At 54.5% G+C, this 15,972-nt stretch overlaps 1 protein-coding gene and 1 long non-coding RNA gene across 4 annotated transcripts in view; one reads left to right on the top strand and one right to left on the bottom strand.

Annotated features, from left to right (window-relative positions):
• The window catches only part of RAB11FIP5 (RAB11 family interacting protein 5), a 40,216-nt gene extending 25,651 nt beyond the window's left edge, over positions 1–14,565 (top strand). The window contains exons 4-6 of one of the 3 annotated variants that reach the window (XM_066267378.1): positions 6,222–8,207; positions 11,925–12,114; positions 12,375–14,565. In XM_066267378.1, coding sequence (XP_066123475.1) covers positions 6,222–8,207; positions 11,925–12,114; positions 12,375–12,578 — 2,380 coding nt within the window. In that variant the 3' untranslated portion in view covers positions 12,579–14,565. The remainder of the gene's footprint in view (positions 1–6,221; positions 8,208–11,924; positions 12,115–12,374) is intronic. The other 2 variants (XM_066267380.1, XM_066267381.1) reach the window with 2 other exon arrangements.
• LOC136330493 (uncharacterized) lies at positions 13,649–15,888 on the bottom strand. Its single transcript, XR_010730315.1, has 2 exons — positions 15,631–15,888; positions 13,649–14,733 (listed from the first exon to the last, which is right to left on the bottom strand). It is a non-coding gene; the product is annotated as an uncharacterized lncRNA (long non-coding RNA).
• Between the last annotated feature and the right edge of the window lie 84 nt (positions 15,889–15,972).

Raw genomic sequence — 15,972 nt, 5'->3', positions numbered from 1 at the left:
ACCGAGCTCCTAAGGGGGTTCTGATACCAATTAGGATTATGCATCCTGTTCCAATGGGGGGAGGGGTTGTTCCCCAAGCATCCAAGGGATTCTCTGACACTAGCTGGGTGTCCTATAATTCAGCTCAATTATGACACTGTTTACTGAGAGCATCAGATTTCATGGGTAAAGGGCTCAGTCCTACAGGACAGTCCTATCTTCCCCCCTGCTTTAGATGCCAATTGAAAATCAGTGCTCCCACCTGGCCAGCAATACATGGAAGGCTCCAGCAACTCCCCCCTTGGGTTTGACCAATTTGCTAGAGCAGCTCCAGAACTCAGAGAAACATTTTACTTACTAGATTACAAATTTGTTATAAAAGGCTATAGCTCTGGAACAGCCAAATGGAAGAGATGCATAGGGCATGGAGTGGGGGAAAGGCACAGAACTTCCATGACCTCGCTGAGTGCAGCCACTCTCCCCAAGTTTGCAGGTGCTCGACAGCTCTCCCAGTCCTTCTGGGGTTTTGTGGTTTCACTACGTAGGTGTGAGTGATTGATTCAACCTCCAGCCTCTTCCCCATCCCTGCCCCCAGAAATTTGGGTGTGGGACTGAAAGTTCCAATCCTCTGTTTATGGTTGGTTCCCTTGGCAACCAGCCCCCATCCCATTAGGTGCTTCGAAAAGTTCCCTCAGTAATGGAAAACCTCAGTTGTGCTGAAAGGGTATGTTACGAATGACAAACACCCATTTCACCCTCATGGTACTGAAGTGTTTTCAGGAACTGAGGATAAGAGACCAAATATTATAACAGAAGATGCTCCCATTGCTATTATCAGGAAATTTCAAGAGTTTTAGAAGCTGTGATCCAGGAACTGTGGATGAAGACCACATATATATGGGAAATATGTATTTTTTATAAATTATATAATCACAGCCCCTGACCACTACACTGGTCCCTTTGCCTTTTCTAACTCTTTAGTCTTCAAAAGCTGTTGAGTTGTCCAGCAAGGCCCATGGTGGGGTCCAGGCCTAGGCCATAGGCACATGTATTTCCCTTCTCAGAGGCCTTAGTCCGGCCCTGGATAGGAGGCCCAGCTGGTGGCCTCATAGACAGGTGTGTGGGGTGGGTCAGTGGGTGAGGCCACTCTTTGCTTCCTTTGTTTAGTCCATCACCCTGGTTCCTACTGCCCAGCCCCAACCTACCACTGCCCACGGTAACTGCTGGCTACCTGTAGCCTACGGGAAGAGCAGGAAGAAAGGGATGGGCCTTTCTCAGATGCACAGGCTAAGCTTGGTGGCCCTGTGACAACTCAGAGTCCTTTGTAGGTGGTTGAAGGGGGAGAGGTGGCAGAAGACGTAGGCATTTGCTAGGAGCAGCTATTGGCGTGGGTCAGAAGAGGCAGGGGCATGGGCTCAGTGCTGTCATTTATGAGGTATCTCTGGGCCTTTTCTGGGGCAGGACAGATGCAGGAGGACAGCTTTCTGTAAGGTCATTTCTGGGCTCTTGCTCAGGCTTTGGGCTTAGACCCCGGCAGGCCATGACTTTGAGTGATGTTGGGGTTGTCACTGCTCCTGCTTATGGCCTCTGTTTTCTTTCTCCTATTTCTCAGTGTCTCCTAATGGCCTTGGACAGTCTAGAGAAGTTGGGTCATTAACTGACATAAGGAAGCTGAGGTGTTTTTTGTTCTCCTATTTGAATTCTGAGCTTGTCTTCAGCTGGCTGGGGGCGTGTGGGACATTTCTGCCCTCCCTCGGGCCCATCTGCAGGAGCAGGCTCTGCGGCCTTGCATCCAGGCAGGGTGGGAGGGTTTTCCTTTGGGTAAAGGGCTTGGCCTAGAGAGGCGTGAAACCCGGCCATTGCTCTCCATTGGCATCACCCTGGGCCTGTGTGCCTTGTGGAGACAGGGAAGCTGGCCTGGAACAAATGACTATTGCTGCTTACCCAGCAGGCTTGCTTAAGACTTTTGGGGAAATATGAGAGGTGAGCTGACTCACAGCAGGAACCTGAAGGTTAGACACCCAGAACTCGACTGACTGAATGGAGCTGCAGGATCCCCAGCTGGGGACACGGGGAGCCTGTTCCCTGGTCCTGAGGTTTGGGTGCCTCTGCCCTGAGGCTGCAATTGCAGATTGCTGGGTGCTCTTCACTAGGAAGGGCAGCGGCGCCCTCTGGTGCTCCCAGGTGGCACTGATGCTCTGTGGAAGGGCCTTTAGTAGTTTGTGTTGGGCGCACAATATCCAGAAAAAAAAAAATCCAAAGAAAACCTGCTGCTGTTGGAAAAAGCAGTGGCTGGAAGAGAAGGAACAAGGGTCTGGAGGGCTGAGAAGATGGTCCTGTTCCTCCCAACCTGGCCCTCGTCTTCTAGGTCCTGTGGCTGTTACACTAGGCCCCTACCACCACCTCAGGCGTGTGTGTGTGTGTATGTGTGTGTGTGTGTGTGTGTGTGTGTGTGTGTGTGTATGGGGGAGGGGAGGGAGGGAGGAAGTTGGAAATGCAAACCAAGCCCCATCCAGGCCCCTGGACACATGCCTATTCACCAGTCCTGCTGTGAGCCATTCATTTTGAGCTGCAGGCAGGCTACTTGGTGTCTGTTTAGGACTGTCGAGACCATGGCTGTTAACCCTGGCAGGGCCAAAGTGGATTGTTTTTGTGTCTGTCCCTCTGTTTCTATTCCTTTTAGAGGGTCAGCTATTCAAGGGCAGGTTACTCAGTACCCTGCCCCTCCCCCCCAACTCACTGACCATAGAACTTTGAGCACAGTGTGGAAGCAAGTAGTGAATACAAACATTATTTTAATTGTGGGTGAGTGTGGTACAACACAGAGGCAAGTGTATTGTGGCCTTTCAGGATCTCTGCCTCTGCCACAGCCCCTCACCAGGGGGTAGGGGTGGACAAAGTCCCAATGAGTCTGGAGTGGGCAGTGGCCACCAAAAGGGCTTGCATTCTCAGTGGAGTAAATGAATAACTATGCTGTGTGCGCCCAGTGCCACAGAGTTGGTGTGGCCATATGTCCTGTTTGTGCCTGTTTTCCTGGCACAGTTAATAGTGTCCATTTACCAGTATTTAAAATGTTCCGGTTTGGAAGAGAAATTATATGGTTTCCCTCCTTACAGCTCACAAGGCCCCAGTATGTGCCCTCATTGTGCCCAGATGATGGGAGAGGATATGTCCAGTCTCCTGGACACATTTTCTGGACATCCAGGCACATCTCAGGAGATGACAGGAGATCATCGCTTAGGAGTGATGGTTGAAGGGCATGTTGGCTGGGGTGTTTATGTCTCAAAAGCAGGCTTTGGGGAACTGCCTGGTGGTGAGGCTTTCTGGGTCCACATGCCATCTCTGGGATCAGTGAGTGGAAATAGCAAGGACACAGAGCTCATCTAAGCCTAAGGAAATGCTGTCGACCAGTTAATTCTGGCCTCCAGCTACAAAGGTGGCCCGGTGGTATAGTGAGTTTCCCAGTGACAGTAGTGTTTAAGAAGACAGGGGCTGTTGGGCTGAACAGGTGATTCCTGCATTAAATGGCTGGCTTAACCAATTGTTTGAAGGTTTTTGCAGGCCTTAAAGTTTTATTTCCATAGCTTGAAGGGGCAGAGCCATTTGGACTCTGACTTTTCCCCAACTTTTGATGCTAAAAGAGAAGATTAATTAGCATATGTTGAAGCCCCCACTGCTTTGGCGGGGGTGGGTGGCACTGTACTAGGCTGGCAAGGTGGGTTTTAGGATTCAGGTGTTTATGTCTGTCTTTCAGGGCATAACCTGCAAAGCCAGCCACGTGTGGGAACGTGTCTCTGATCTGTGCCAGGTGGAATGGTAGGGAGAGGGGATGTCTTAAAGTGAGATTTTTAGAATGTGCATCATACGGAGGATGAAGGAGGTGTGGGGGAGGGGTTTGTTGCTAGTTAAGAGGGATGGACAAGATGCTCTTAGAGGGAGCCTGCCCAACTCTGGGGAGCCTGCTGGGCCTGACACCTGGAGTCCTTACTCCAGGGACAGCTACTCTCTGGTTCCATGCCAACAGGTTTGTGTGCACCCCTGGGGAGCCATTGGGAGTTGCCAGCCTAGCCTGGGGCTCCAGCTTGCTTCCCTGCAGCTCTGCTGCCCTGTAGTTCTGATTGCCAACCCAACTGCTGCAAAATTGCAAGGGTGAGTGGGGTCAGGCTGGGTCTGAGCTAGGCACTGTTTATTATTTGATGGGGTTCTCTTCCCCCAGGCCTTTCTGGGCACTTGTCATAAAGGAGTGGGGAAAGAGGTGACTCAAAGTACCCCAGCCCTGTTCTTGGGGGCTGAGGCCTGCTGGCAGGGTTGGCTGTATCTAGTACGGGTGCTCCAATGGGGGGCACCTCAAGGCAGGGTCTTGAGCTGTGTAGTGGTGGTACATTGCTCTCCTTGGACCACAGGTAGGCATGTGTGCCTTGGCCCTGGGGCTTACCTGAAATGAAGGGAGAAGGGATGTTTGCAGGGGTTGGGACTCTGGGCCTAGGATTTTCCCTTTTAGTATCATCACCATGTTGTGATTATAGAGGCAGAGTGGTGCTAAGAAGCCCAGGTAGGATGAGAGTGGATGGGACTATTCTTACCTCCTCTCCCTCCATCTGTAGGTGGTAGTATGGGACTGAGAATTCACCCGTGGATGGCACAAAAATCAGGCTGGGAGAGTTTCTGGAAGTTGGATCTTAAGAGAAACCAAGGGGATGGGGACCTGAATGTGCCCTGCCTGTGCGGCTGGGCTCACAGACTTGCAGAATCTTGGGAAGCCCACTTTTGCTTCTGGGAGAACTGATTCTTTCCCGTCTCCTGCCCCTGGTGTTTGTGGACAAGCTGGCCCTGCCTCGGCCCAGCTCTGTGTGGGGCCTGCTCTGTCTAGGGCCCTGGTTCTCGGAAGAATCCTAGGAAGCTCCAGATTTCTTGGCCTCTTCCCCTAAATGCTCTTCTATCCCAACCTGCAGTCCTGTGGGCTGAGTGGTGAAGCCTGACTTCTGCCACCTCATGGCCCACCCCCAGGAAGAAGCAGCTTGAATGAAGAAGATGGATGTGTAGGAGTTCTCCAGGATATTCTACTTGGCCACTGGTCAAGAAATTAGGGTCTTTGGCTTAGAGTGGGAGCTGGGAGATGGGGCTAAGATAGTAGGTGAGACCACAGAAGTCTGAGTCTGATGTGTGGGGTCAGCTGCAAGGGAGCTGCAGACCACAGGAGACTGCTGCAGGGTGCTGGGTCCTGCACTGTCTGGCCTTCTGTGTGCTGGGAGTATACTGTGGAAGCTGAGAGTTCTAGTGTCAGAGTCTGCCCCTGCCCAATCCCCAAAGTCACTTGCATGCTGTAGATAAGGCCAAGTGCAGGGGATGCCCCCACACAGAGGACCCTGGAGGGGACACCTGCAGGCCAGCAAATGTTCTCCAGTGTCTTTGGCAGTGTAGGTTCACTGCCATTGCATGGGTGTTCCAGGGGAGCCAGGGATCTGTGTGGGGTGGGGGACCTCAGGAGGTCCTTAATGACTTTCAGAGTTGCTGCTGCTGCCTCTGGTCCATGTTCCAGCCTTTGGCTCCCCAGCAGGGCTGCTTTCAAGGCTGGCTCATGGATGCCATAGGTGAGGGGCGCTGTCTGCCCAGTGCCGGTCCTTGTGGATGCCTGACAATAGATGTCCTCAGCAGTGTCTTGCTGTCTTCCTTGGAGAATTGTGTACTGACACCTTGTCATGCCTGATGACAGCCCATCATTACCTCCTGTTTTGGTCAGGGGCCAGTAGAAGCCAGTTGTGTCTCTATTAGTGCTGGCTTTGTCCAGCCAGGTATCTGGGATGGCCTTTTTCTGGCCTCTTTCCTCTAAGCCAGCTGGTAGTTTCTTTCCTCTCTCAGTCCTCGAAGGGCCATAAGGCACTTTCTGCTCTGTTCACCAGGCACAGTTCTTTTGTTGAGTAGAACCTTCAGCATGGGGTAGTAGAAAGGGCACTTGGTTTAGATTGGGATCCTGCCTATAAAATGGGGTTATTGCTTTCCAGCGTTGGTGTGAGGATTAAATGAACTCTGCGCAGCATCTTACTCCTTGGGTAGTGCCTAATGTAGATTACATGTTGGGTCTTCCTTCAGTCCCCCCGCCTATACACATGCCTGAACCCAGCCTGTGTGATGTGTGACACCTTGTCCAGAGGCAGGTGGGGGGCAGTGGGTGTGGTTTTCAGCAGGGGCGTTTCCAGTCTTGGCATTAACCAGGAGGCTCACGGTTTTGTCTCCCTCCACAGCCTGGACGTGTCTCCTCAGGTAGAACCTGACCCAGCTGCTCCTCCTCACCACCTCCCCTGCTCCCCCTGTGCTCCGGCCCCCCCCACTCCTGCTCCTGCCGCTGCTCCCATGCTAAGCACTAACCTCTTTGCAGCCGCCTCCCCCGCTGCTGCCACTGCTGCCACCGCCACCGCTGCCCCTGAAGCCATCCCATCTGGATTCTTGGGTCTCACCAACCCATTCCTCACCTCCTTGCAGAGCAACCCTTTCTTCGAGGAACTCATAGCTGACATAGCTCTAAACTCTCCTTCACCTGCTCCCTCTCTCCCCAGTGCCTCGAGGGCCAGCCCCACCCCCCTGGCCTCCCCTGGGAAAGCCTTTCCTGAATTGGAGGACACCTTCAACGTCTTTGCTGCCAGCAGGCTGCATCCAGAGGCCAGGAGTGAGATCCTGGCCCCTGCAGGAGTGGGGATGGAGGCGACAGGGTTGACTGGGCTGCAAGACTCGGGCTTCGGGGCCATGACAGTGGAGGCAGCTGAGCCCTGGGAGGACCCTGGGGGCAGAGGAAGAGGTGGGAGCAGCGAGTGGCTGGAGTCTGTGGTTTCTCTGGACTTGGGACTGGACCACCAGCGTTTGAGTGCCCCTGACCCAGGGCCTCTCGGGTCTCTAGGGGCCGGCCTGCCCTCCATGTCAGCCCTGCTACACCCACGAGCCTCAGACTCCGAAGCAGACAGGGAGCAGGCGGCCCCAGGAGGAGGAGCAGGCCAGAGTCCAGCAGACAGTGCAACATCTCAGTTTAGCTCCCCAGAAGTGATCAGTGTGTGGGAGAGGCTGCCTGGCCCGGACGACACTCTTGAGGGCCAGGATGAGGAGGCCTCCAGAGGCAAAAGCCAGCCTTTGCAGGAGCTCGATACAGTTGAGAGTTCCTGGCCTTGGGACGTGGTCAGCCTTTCTCCTGCAGCTGAGATGTCCTCACCAATCACACGGGGAGAGTCTGATGAACTGCCTCCTCCCCAGGAGAAGCCTGAGCCACCAGAACCTGTGAGCCTCCAGGGGAAGCAGGGGGTTCCCCAGCTGGAGCTGGAGTCCAAGCCCAAACCCAAGTGGATGTTGGACAAGGAGCTGCAGCCCAGCATGCCACCTCCCAAGCCACTCCACCTCTCCACACCCTCAGATTACCCAGATGAGGAGGAGGAGGGAGAGGAGGAGGGAAAGGCTATGGTGGGGCTGAGTGGCAGGGGGGCAGAGACAGGAGAAGACACTTTCTCAAATGTACTGGTTGCTGGTCTCCAGGAGGCCAAGGAGGACTGCAGGAAGCCTGGGTCAGAGTCTGACAGCTGTTCTTCTGGAACCCTGCTGGGTGAGCCAAGCCTGGAAGAACCAGTGGGGGATGCCAGCCCTCCTGCGTCGGGGCCCTGTTTACCTCTGCCCACCAGCTACCCTGAGGGTCCTGTCCCCATACGCTCTTCTTCCAAGAGCCCGGCTGTGCAGAGTCAGCAGGTCTGGGGGGCTCTGGAGAGAGGAGAAGGCCCTAAGGCTCCTGAGCCCCAGAGCCAGGAGCCAGCAGGAGAGGGGCATGGGCCCCTGCCGGGCAGCTCCCAACAGCCTCATCTGTGGGCTTCGGAGGAGGATGCCTTGAACCCCTTCTCATCTCAGGGGAGCCGAGATCCCCCTAGCCTTCCATCCACATCCCCTCCAGAGTCCAGGGACTCTTCCAGCTACTCTGGACCAGAAGAGCTGCCCACCCCCCCAGAGCCTGCCTTTCCACCGCCCCCTCTCCTGCCCTGGGCCAGCCACTGCCACAGGGAGCCCAGTTCTCCGAGCTCTACCTTTCCTGGCCCCTGGCCCCTGACCTCTTCCTCCTCGCCCCTGGGGGAGCCAGCCTTCCCCCCTGGGGGCTCCCCTGACCCACTTGGGGAAGACCACACTGCAGCCACCCCAGCCTCCCCGCTTGTGCTTCTGCCCTTGGAGACACGACCAGCTGAGGAGCCACAGCCCAGTGCCAGGTGAGCAGCCACCCCGAGAGCACTCGCCAGGAGGAAGGGGTTGAAGGGGGCAACTCAGCCCTCCTGGGGTGGATGAGGGTCTTGTTCACCCAGGCAGGACGAGGGAAACTTTGAAGACGAGTCTTCTGTGGTACCAGGTCTGCAATCACCTTTTTGGGGCACTTGGACCAGCAGGTGCCCCTACAAGCCAGGACTTTGGGAAATAACACTGATGAGAGGCAGGGAGGTGAGGGGTGGGGGTGGGGAGAGGTAACCAGGTCTCAGGTCTGGCAGGGGAAAGGGGATGAGAGCTAGGGCCCTCAGCCGCTGGGGTCTGGGGGCAGTGAAGCTTGTCAGGTGCCCCACCTCTGTCCTCTGCACAGTCCTCTGTCACAGGCCCCAGGGTGGGAGGCTGCAGAAGGCAGAGAGCCAGAGGACAGGAGGGGCTGATACTGAAGTCAGAGAGGAAAGCAGAGACACCTTTGGAGGAGGAAAAAGAAATGCTTCCTGTATGTGCCTCTCAGAAGAAAGGGCCTCCAGCCCCATCAGGTGCTTCCTGGTTTGTGTCTGTGCCTTCAGGGTGGTCCCCATGCGCTTAGGACTGTGCTGAGTTGACAGTGGTTGCATATGCAACTGTGGTCACTGTGGCATTGGTCTGTTTTGGAAGAATTATGAGGCTGTGACCTCACCAGGTGGCTGATGAGGGGTGGCCAGGTTGCATGGGGGTGATACGGTGTGATTTAGCTGGGGCAGAAGGTGTCCAGAGTCTGGAGAGGTGCCAGCACTCTGGGAGGCCGAATGGAGAAGTGGGGGCCGAGGTAGCGGCTGCCTCTGATGAGCAAGGCAGGCGAAGGGTGAAGGAGCAGGTAGGCCCCAGCACTGGCCTTCAGTCCTCCAAATTCAGTGACCATTCATTGTGAGTCAGACACTTGACAGGCACGAAAGCTGATGTCCCCACTGTATTCCCAAGGAGTTCTAATCCAATGGAGAAGACAGAAGTGAACCATAAAGAGAAGGCAGGCCCAGGGACCAGCACTGATCTATGAGACGGGGTGGGAGGCAGTTGGGGCTGCCCATCTGCGATTGCACCGGTGGGTGGTGAGGCCATCCCCAAAGGTGTGGGAGAGGAGGTGGTTCTGCTTCCGGGTGTCCTCAGCTGGCCCTGCTGGATTCCAGCAGCACTTCTCATTATACTTGCCACTTTTTAGAAGTTTGATTCTCTTCAGAGTTGGCTTCATGTCTCTACTTGGTGTGTTCCTTACATCATGAAGTGGATGGGCCAAATATAGCTGTCCTCATTTCTCAGATGGGGACATGGAGTCCATGAGAGGTCCAGAGTCCAGGGTCCCTCAGGTGCAGGGGAGCAGTCAGACTGGGAGCCCAGGGCTCCTGATCCTCATTCACAGTGTTTGTATGGCTCACTGGTATTCCTCTCCTCCCCCAGCACGGCCCACAGGTGGCATTAGAGCTGCCCTTGCACCCCCTTCCCTAATGCTAACTGCTAGGCGGGAAGGATAGACCAAGCTATGTTCTTTTCCCTACTGCCTGCCACTGCCTGCCTCTGCCTGGGCTCTTTGCCAGTCTCCCAAATGGTGAGCCTGAGTCCATGGCCCTCTGCTGTGTGCTGTGGTCCAGCCACGACGAGTCTATTCTGGGGTCTCGAACAGGAAAAGGTATGGAATTGAATAAAAGATAGTCAGAGACTTAAAGATATACAGATGGGTTTGGGAGGATGGCATGGAGAACAGTCTCTACTGCTCCTGACCGTAAGCAGGGCTGCTCCCAAAGACGCATCCGTCTTTATTCAGGGAAAAAAACGTGGTCCATTAGCAATTCAGTTGTTTCCAAGACAACTCAAAGACAACCCCCACCAAACCATTCAAATCTAACTTTACACCAATAAGAAACTAGCTTCCAGTCTCTTCCGGAGAACATGGGTGGGAGGAGCGAGAATTAAGTATAGCTCCTTATTAACTATGCAGGTGACGTGGGGGTTTGGGCCCAGCACCTCTGTCCCCAAGATATCCAGATTGCAAAAATACCGTTTATATTTCAGCCCCCAACACCTGTGGGTGAGTTCTTCAGTGGATTTCAGGGCCTTTACCTAAGCCATTTTACTTCCTACTCCCTAATGGTATGAATTCTCTCTGAACTAACTAATTTTTCATAGGTCCCCTAGAAATAGGTTAATTGATTTAGGGGCCTGATGCTTGCAGTTTGAGTAACTGTCACAGGTATGGGGTGCTGAGGGATCTCAGAGAAGTGTCACCTTAGTCAGCCTGGGGGAATCAGGAAGGTTTCCTGGAGGAAGTGGCCTTGTACAACTTTGAAATCTAAGTAGGAGTTAGCAGGCCCACAGATGAAAGGGTAGTATTCCAGACAGAGGAACAGCTTTTGTAAGAGCCTGACAGTGAGAGAGAGAGAGCCTGTATCCCGGGCAGAGGGCCAGGAGGAAAGGGCAGGGGCCAGTTGTGTTCGAGACTGTTTTCTGACCCTGAGCGGGAGGCTGAGCTCATGATCCTGCAGTGCAATGGAGGAGTGGTTGCAGGCGGGCAGAACTCTGCAGAGGAGTGGACTTAGCAGCTGTGGCCAGAAGGAAGGTTTGGCAAGCCCTGGTCTGGAGAGGAGGGGGTGGCATGAGGGAAGGGAGGGAGGTAGTAGGGCTTGGTGTTAGCTAAGGCTAAACCCAAAGTAGGCTATTCACAGGGGTTCCCAGGTCTCTGACTAGAGCCATGGGACGCTAACGGTGCCACTCACCACTGTGCAGTACAAGACGGCAGGTGTGGAGGGGAAGGTAACGTGCCCGGGGTGAACCTTAAGTGGAATAGGTCAGCCTGGAACTCTGCATGGGTCTAGAGCTCAGTGCTGAGCTTTAGGTTGGAGATCGCTATGAGGAGGTGGAGGGGAGAAAAGCCCAGGGCAAACCACCTGGGGTGGTCACAGTTGAGACTGAGAAGGAGCTATTAGAAGTTGGAAAAACAGAAAAGGGTTTGGAATGGGTTGGGGGTCCAGGGAGGAAAGCAGCCCAAAGAAAGGAAAGAGTGGTCCAAGAGTCAGCTCCACAGAGGGGGCTGGGAAGGGAGAAGCAGGGGGTTCTCAAGCAGGAACGTTAGTGCTGGACTGGTAGGGCTGACATCCTGTTCTGCGGGTGAGGAGTCAGTGAAGGTAAGACTTAGAGACAGCATGTAGTCTACACGCCCTGGAGAGGCTGGGTGAGAAGGAAGGAGAGGTGGGATGACGGGGTGGTAGCCAGGCCTACACAAAGGAAGGTGTTTCAGGCTGGTGTAGATGCTGAGGGGAAACGACCCGTGGGGAGAGGGGGCAACCAAATGTCCCAGTTTGCCCAACTCTTTCCTGGTTTTAGCACTGCAAGTCCCACATCCTGGGAGTCACTACAGTCCTGGGAAAATCGGGAAACTGGGAGGGTTGGTCACACACCTGCCCCCTACAATACAGAAGAGTTGGGAGGGAGGATGGGTGGAGGGGGATGGCCCTGGCAAAGACTGGGTATAGGTGCACAGAAGTTTGTAGGAGGCCTCTGCCGTCCCTGTGAAGGGGCAAGGCCGCCTGGCTGTGGAATCAGGAAGGGGCAGGTGGTGGGTTGCTGAGGAATGCTGAGCGCAGCTGCCCTAAGCCTTTGGTTAGGTAGGGCAGCCACCACCAATCCAGCAGACCTGTGTCCCTTTTCCTTGTGCCACCCATCCCTCCCCATAATGCATCTCTTGTCTGTCTCCGCAGTCCCCATCCTGTGAAGCCTCTCACTGCTGCCCCTGTGGAGGGCACCCCCGACAGAAAGCAGCCCCGCTCCAGTCTGAGCACAGCCCTGAGCAGTGGGCTGGAGAAGCTCAAGACAGTCACATCGGGCAGTGTTCAGCCTGTGGCTCCAGCCTCCCAGGCTGGCCAGACCGTGGACACCAAGAGGCTGAAGGTGAGGCCTAGCAGGATGCCACAGGGGATCAGACCAGACCTGTGCTATGGAGAGAGGTCAGATGTCTTGAGGTCAGAAACAGATTGCTGGATGGGGTGGAGCATGGAGCAGGCCTGGTCTCACACGCCAGAGCCCTGAAGCCAGATAGGCCATCTCTGGCATTGGAGACAGAGGCCTGTGGTGGTGCAACTGGGGTGTCAGTGGACAGAAAGGCAGGTTCGCCTGAGGGTGCCCTGCTCACTCATTCCATCTGACCTTAGGATGCGGGTGTGCTGGACCAGTCAGCCAAGTACTACCACCTGACCCACGACGAGCTCATCAGCCTACTCCTGCGGCGGGAGCGGGAGCTGAGCCAGCGGGACGAGCACGTGCAGGAGCTGGAGAGCTATATTGACCGGCTGCTGGTGCGGATCATGGAGAGCTCGCCCACACTGCTGCAGATTCCTCCCGGCCCCCCCAAGTAGCTCTCCTCACCTCCACCTCCCGGGAGGGTTGGCGTGATGCCACTGCCAAAACAGGACTCACACCCTCCCTACTCCTGCTGAACTCACTCTCACCTGGGGCAGCTGTCACCCCTTGCTCCCCCTCCATCCTGTCAACTGGGGCTGCTGGGAGGAGGGCCTTTGGACTCCCATTGGAGGTGGGTCTTAACCTGCCTATTTTCATACTCCTTAGTTTGGGGGCTCCAAAAATTGGAACAGAGCATTTAGTCCTCAAGACAGAGTAGGGGTGAGCTGCAATCTGATGTATCTGAGACATCCTTTAGTACGCCATGGATAGTCAGCCGTTTCTTCCACAGCTAAAACCTTGTCCTCGCCATCTCCCTCCAGCCCTGCTGGGCTCCTCGTGTTACTAGGGCTGTGGCAGGGACCAAGGTGCCCATGTGTCTGTAAGTTACAGGCAGCCAGGGCACTTACTCTTCAGCCTCACATCAGTTCCCCCAAGAGCAAGGAACCTGTGTGCTCCAATGTCACGTCAGCCATGTCCCGAGCTTGTCTGTCTGCAGTTGTTTGTGGAGCGAATGTGGTGTGGATGGAGGGAGATGATGTGCATTCTGCAGGCCACTCCCTGCCCTCCTCTTCTGACCTTTCCATGAGTTAATGTGTGAATGTGTGGAGAGCTGGGACATATGTGGGGAGACCACCACCTCACCCCCCTCCAGGGTATGGGCCCTCCATGCCTCGGAGCTTTGGGTTGTTTATGTTGGGGGATCGAGCCTCCATTCCTGTTCTCGTTGCCTGTCCAGATGCTAAAACTCTGTGCCGCTACAGGGTTTGAACTTTTGGAAACTGATTAAAATGTGCCTTTTGTGGATGGGATTAAGAGCCTCTGGATGTAGACCTTGCCCCCTGTTAGGCACCTGCCTCCCTTCCTGTTGAGCACACGGGGCTGGATCTGGCAGGACCCTAGGAATGGAAATGGAGGACGGGTAACCCTGTTGTGTGCTCTGCCCTCCCTTAGATTTAATTTTAGTTAAGGGTCCGGCCAAGCTGCTGCTCCCTTACCCTACCCGCTGTCTTCTTTTACTCCCTCAACACTAACTGAGGGGGATCCTGAGGCAAAAATAACAGTCTGGTAGTGGGAGGTTCCTCTCTGCCTATACACAGGAAAAAGACTTTGTTGTCCTCCCATCCATCCACGACCTGCTGTCCCAGCCTATCTGTTTTGGCTTCTGCCCCATAGCCTTGACTGACTTGGCTGCAATGCACTGTGAAGCGAAGTGTCTTTCCTTTGGCCCAGCCCTGTTTGCTGGCAGAAAAACAAGCTTCCCCATGGAATCTGCAGGGGATGTTTGGGGGCTGGGGCACCCTACCTTAGCAAACTTGAGGGGTGTGGAGAAGCTGAAGGAGGCCAGCTTTGGCCCGGTGAGGAAGTGAGAGCTCTTCTGGGATCACTTGTTCTCCATGAGCTTGCCTGAGGGTTGATCTCTGGGATCAGGCAGAAAGCCTTGGAAGGAGATTTGCTGTGGAGGTTGTCTTCTGCCAGGAGGAGGAAGAGGAGCCCCACATATGGGGGAGAGTCCCTGTAATGATATCTATCTTAAGGACCATTCATCAAAGCTGAGGGAAGTGTCCACAGGGAGTCACTGGGGGTTGGATGGGTATCTCTTCTTGGGGAAGGGGTCACTCCTCTACTAGGTATCCCTCTGGGCTCTATGTGGGCCAGTCCTGACTCTGACTTCCCACTCATCCTCGATTATGGGCCTCCAGAATCCCCAGGTCAGAGATGTCTTTGGAAGAACCTGAAAGTGAAGCCCAAGGTTCTTGTTGGGTGTTTCTGCTCCTGGCCAAGAGTTGGAAGAGAGCTGCAGGTGGGGTGGGCAGGGAGCAGGCATAGTTCTGCTTTGTCGTTTGTCTTCCTAGTTGTAACTCCTGTTTATCAAGAGCTTGTTGTCCATGTTTCGAGCACTTTATGAAGAATAAAAAGTTCACAGGCTGCAGGTGGTTCTGTTGTGTTCCTGGTTTGATGAGCATGTGAGGCAGGCTTCCTGGGGGAGAAGGCAGGTGATGGGGTTCTAGGATGACACTGTCCCTGTCCCAACATCAGGGCGGCGGTGCAGTGTTGCCCAGTGGCCTGGATCAGTCCTTTTTCACTCCCAGATACCACATTTATTGAGAACTGTGGGGAATACAGGGGGTAAAAGACTTGATTCCCATTCCCAAGCCTAACGGAGAGAGAAGATACAAATCCAAGATACAAATGGTTCTTCATGGCTAGCTAGAATCTCTCTAGCTTTAGGGAAAGTGACTGCCACAGACCATGCACTGTTCAGAAACACATGGGCAGGCATGAGCCAACTCTGCTGCACCTCACAAGACTAAGGTGACCCAAAGTGGGGATTCCCTACAGTAAAAACCAAGTATTTCTACTGTCCTCTTGTATGAAACCAGCAGCTCTCCTAACCCCAGTGTGTTCGTTATCCCTGCTGGTGCCTTGCTCTACAATCTGCAGTACGCCCCCTTACCTAAGGTCCTTGTAGTGCTGGGTAAACACCACCGAACCCCACTCCCCACTCCCAGTTCTCTTCTCACCCAGGGATTAGGCCCAGGAGGGATCTGCCTTGGCAAAAGGAAGTGGAGGCTACCAGGGCTTTAAGGTCCCCTCCCCACCACGTTTACCTCATCCAACAAATATTTGAGTCCCTGCAGTGAGTTCTCCCATGCCTAGCACTGAGGACTCTGCTGTGAATGAGAATGTCACAACTCCTGCCCTGTGACCCTCCACAGGACAGATACTCAAAACCATAAGTAATTATAAATGCAAGGGCAGCAAAAAGAGACTTGCTGGGTGCTATAGGAGCATGAAGTGGGTTTCATGGAAGTAAGTAATGGAATGAGAAACAGTGTTTAAGGCTGAGGCCATAAGCGAGCCAGAGTCAGGATAAGATAAAAAGAGTTTTCTGGGTACAGAATGTTCCAGGGTCAGGGGCGGGGCGCACACAGCTTGCTCAAGGAACTGTCAGGATGGCTGTGGAGCATAAGGCGAGAGGTAGGGTGGGTCTTTTGAAAAAACTACCTGAATATTCCCCACTACAACGTCCTGCAGAAAGCCTTCCACGATTACTCCGCCTGCAGTCATTATCCATCTGGTCCCGGTTCGGCCCAGCTTGAATAAGGCTCCTCTGGGCTGCAGCTCCAGAAGCGACGCCTACCGCAGCAACTAAAACTTCTAGAGGCAGGTAACCAGGGAGGGGTAGCCCCGTGGTCCCCTTAGTCTGGACCTTAAAATCACGCAGACTCTCTTCCGGACGATGCGTCTGTTTGACCGCGCTGTCCAGAGTTGTCAAGCGTCGTGACAAGGCAAACTACACTCCCCACAACCCCTTGCGCCGCCGGCTCGCTGCGGTTGCTTCTGGCC

This window comes from Saccopteryx bilineata, chromosome 3, assembly GCF_036850765.1.
Source record: "Saccopteryx bilineata isolate mSacBil1 chromosome 3, mSacBil1_pri_phased_curated, whole genome shotgun sequence".
Taxonomy (NCBI): Eukaryota; Metazoa; Chordata; class Mammalia; order Chiroptera; family Emballonuridae; genus Saccopteryx; species Saccopteryx bilineata.
This window is presented reverse-complemented; position numbering and strand designations above follow the sequence as displayed.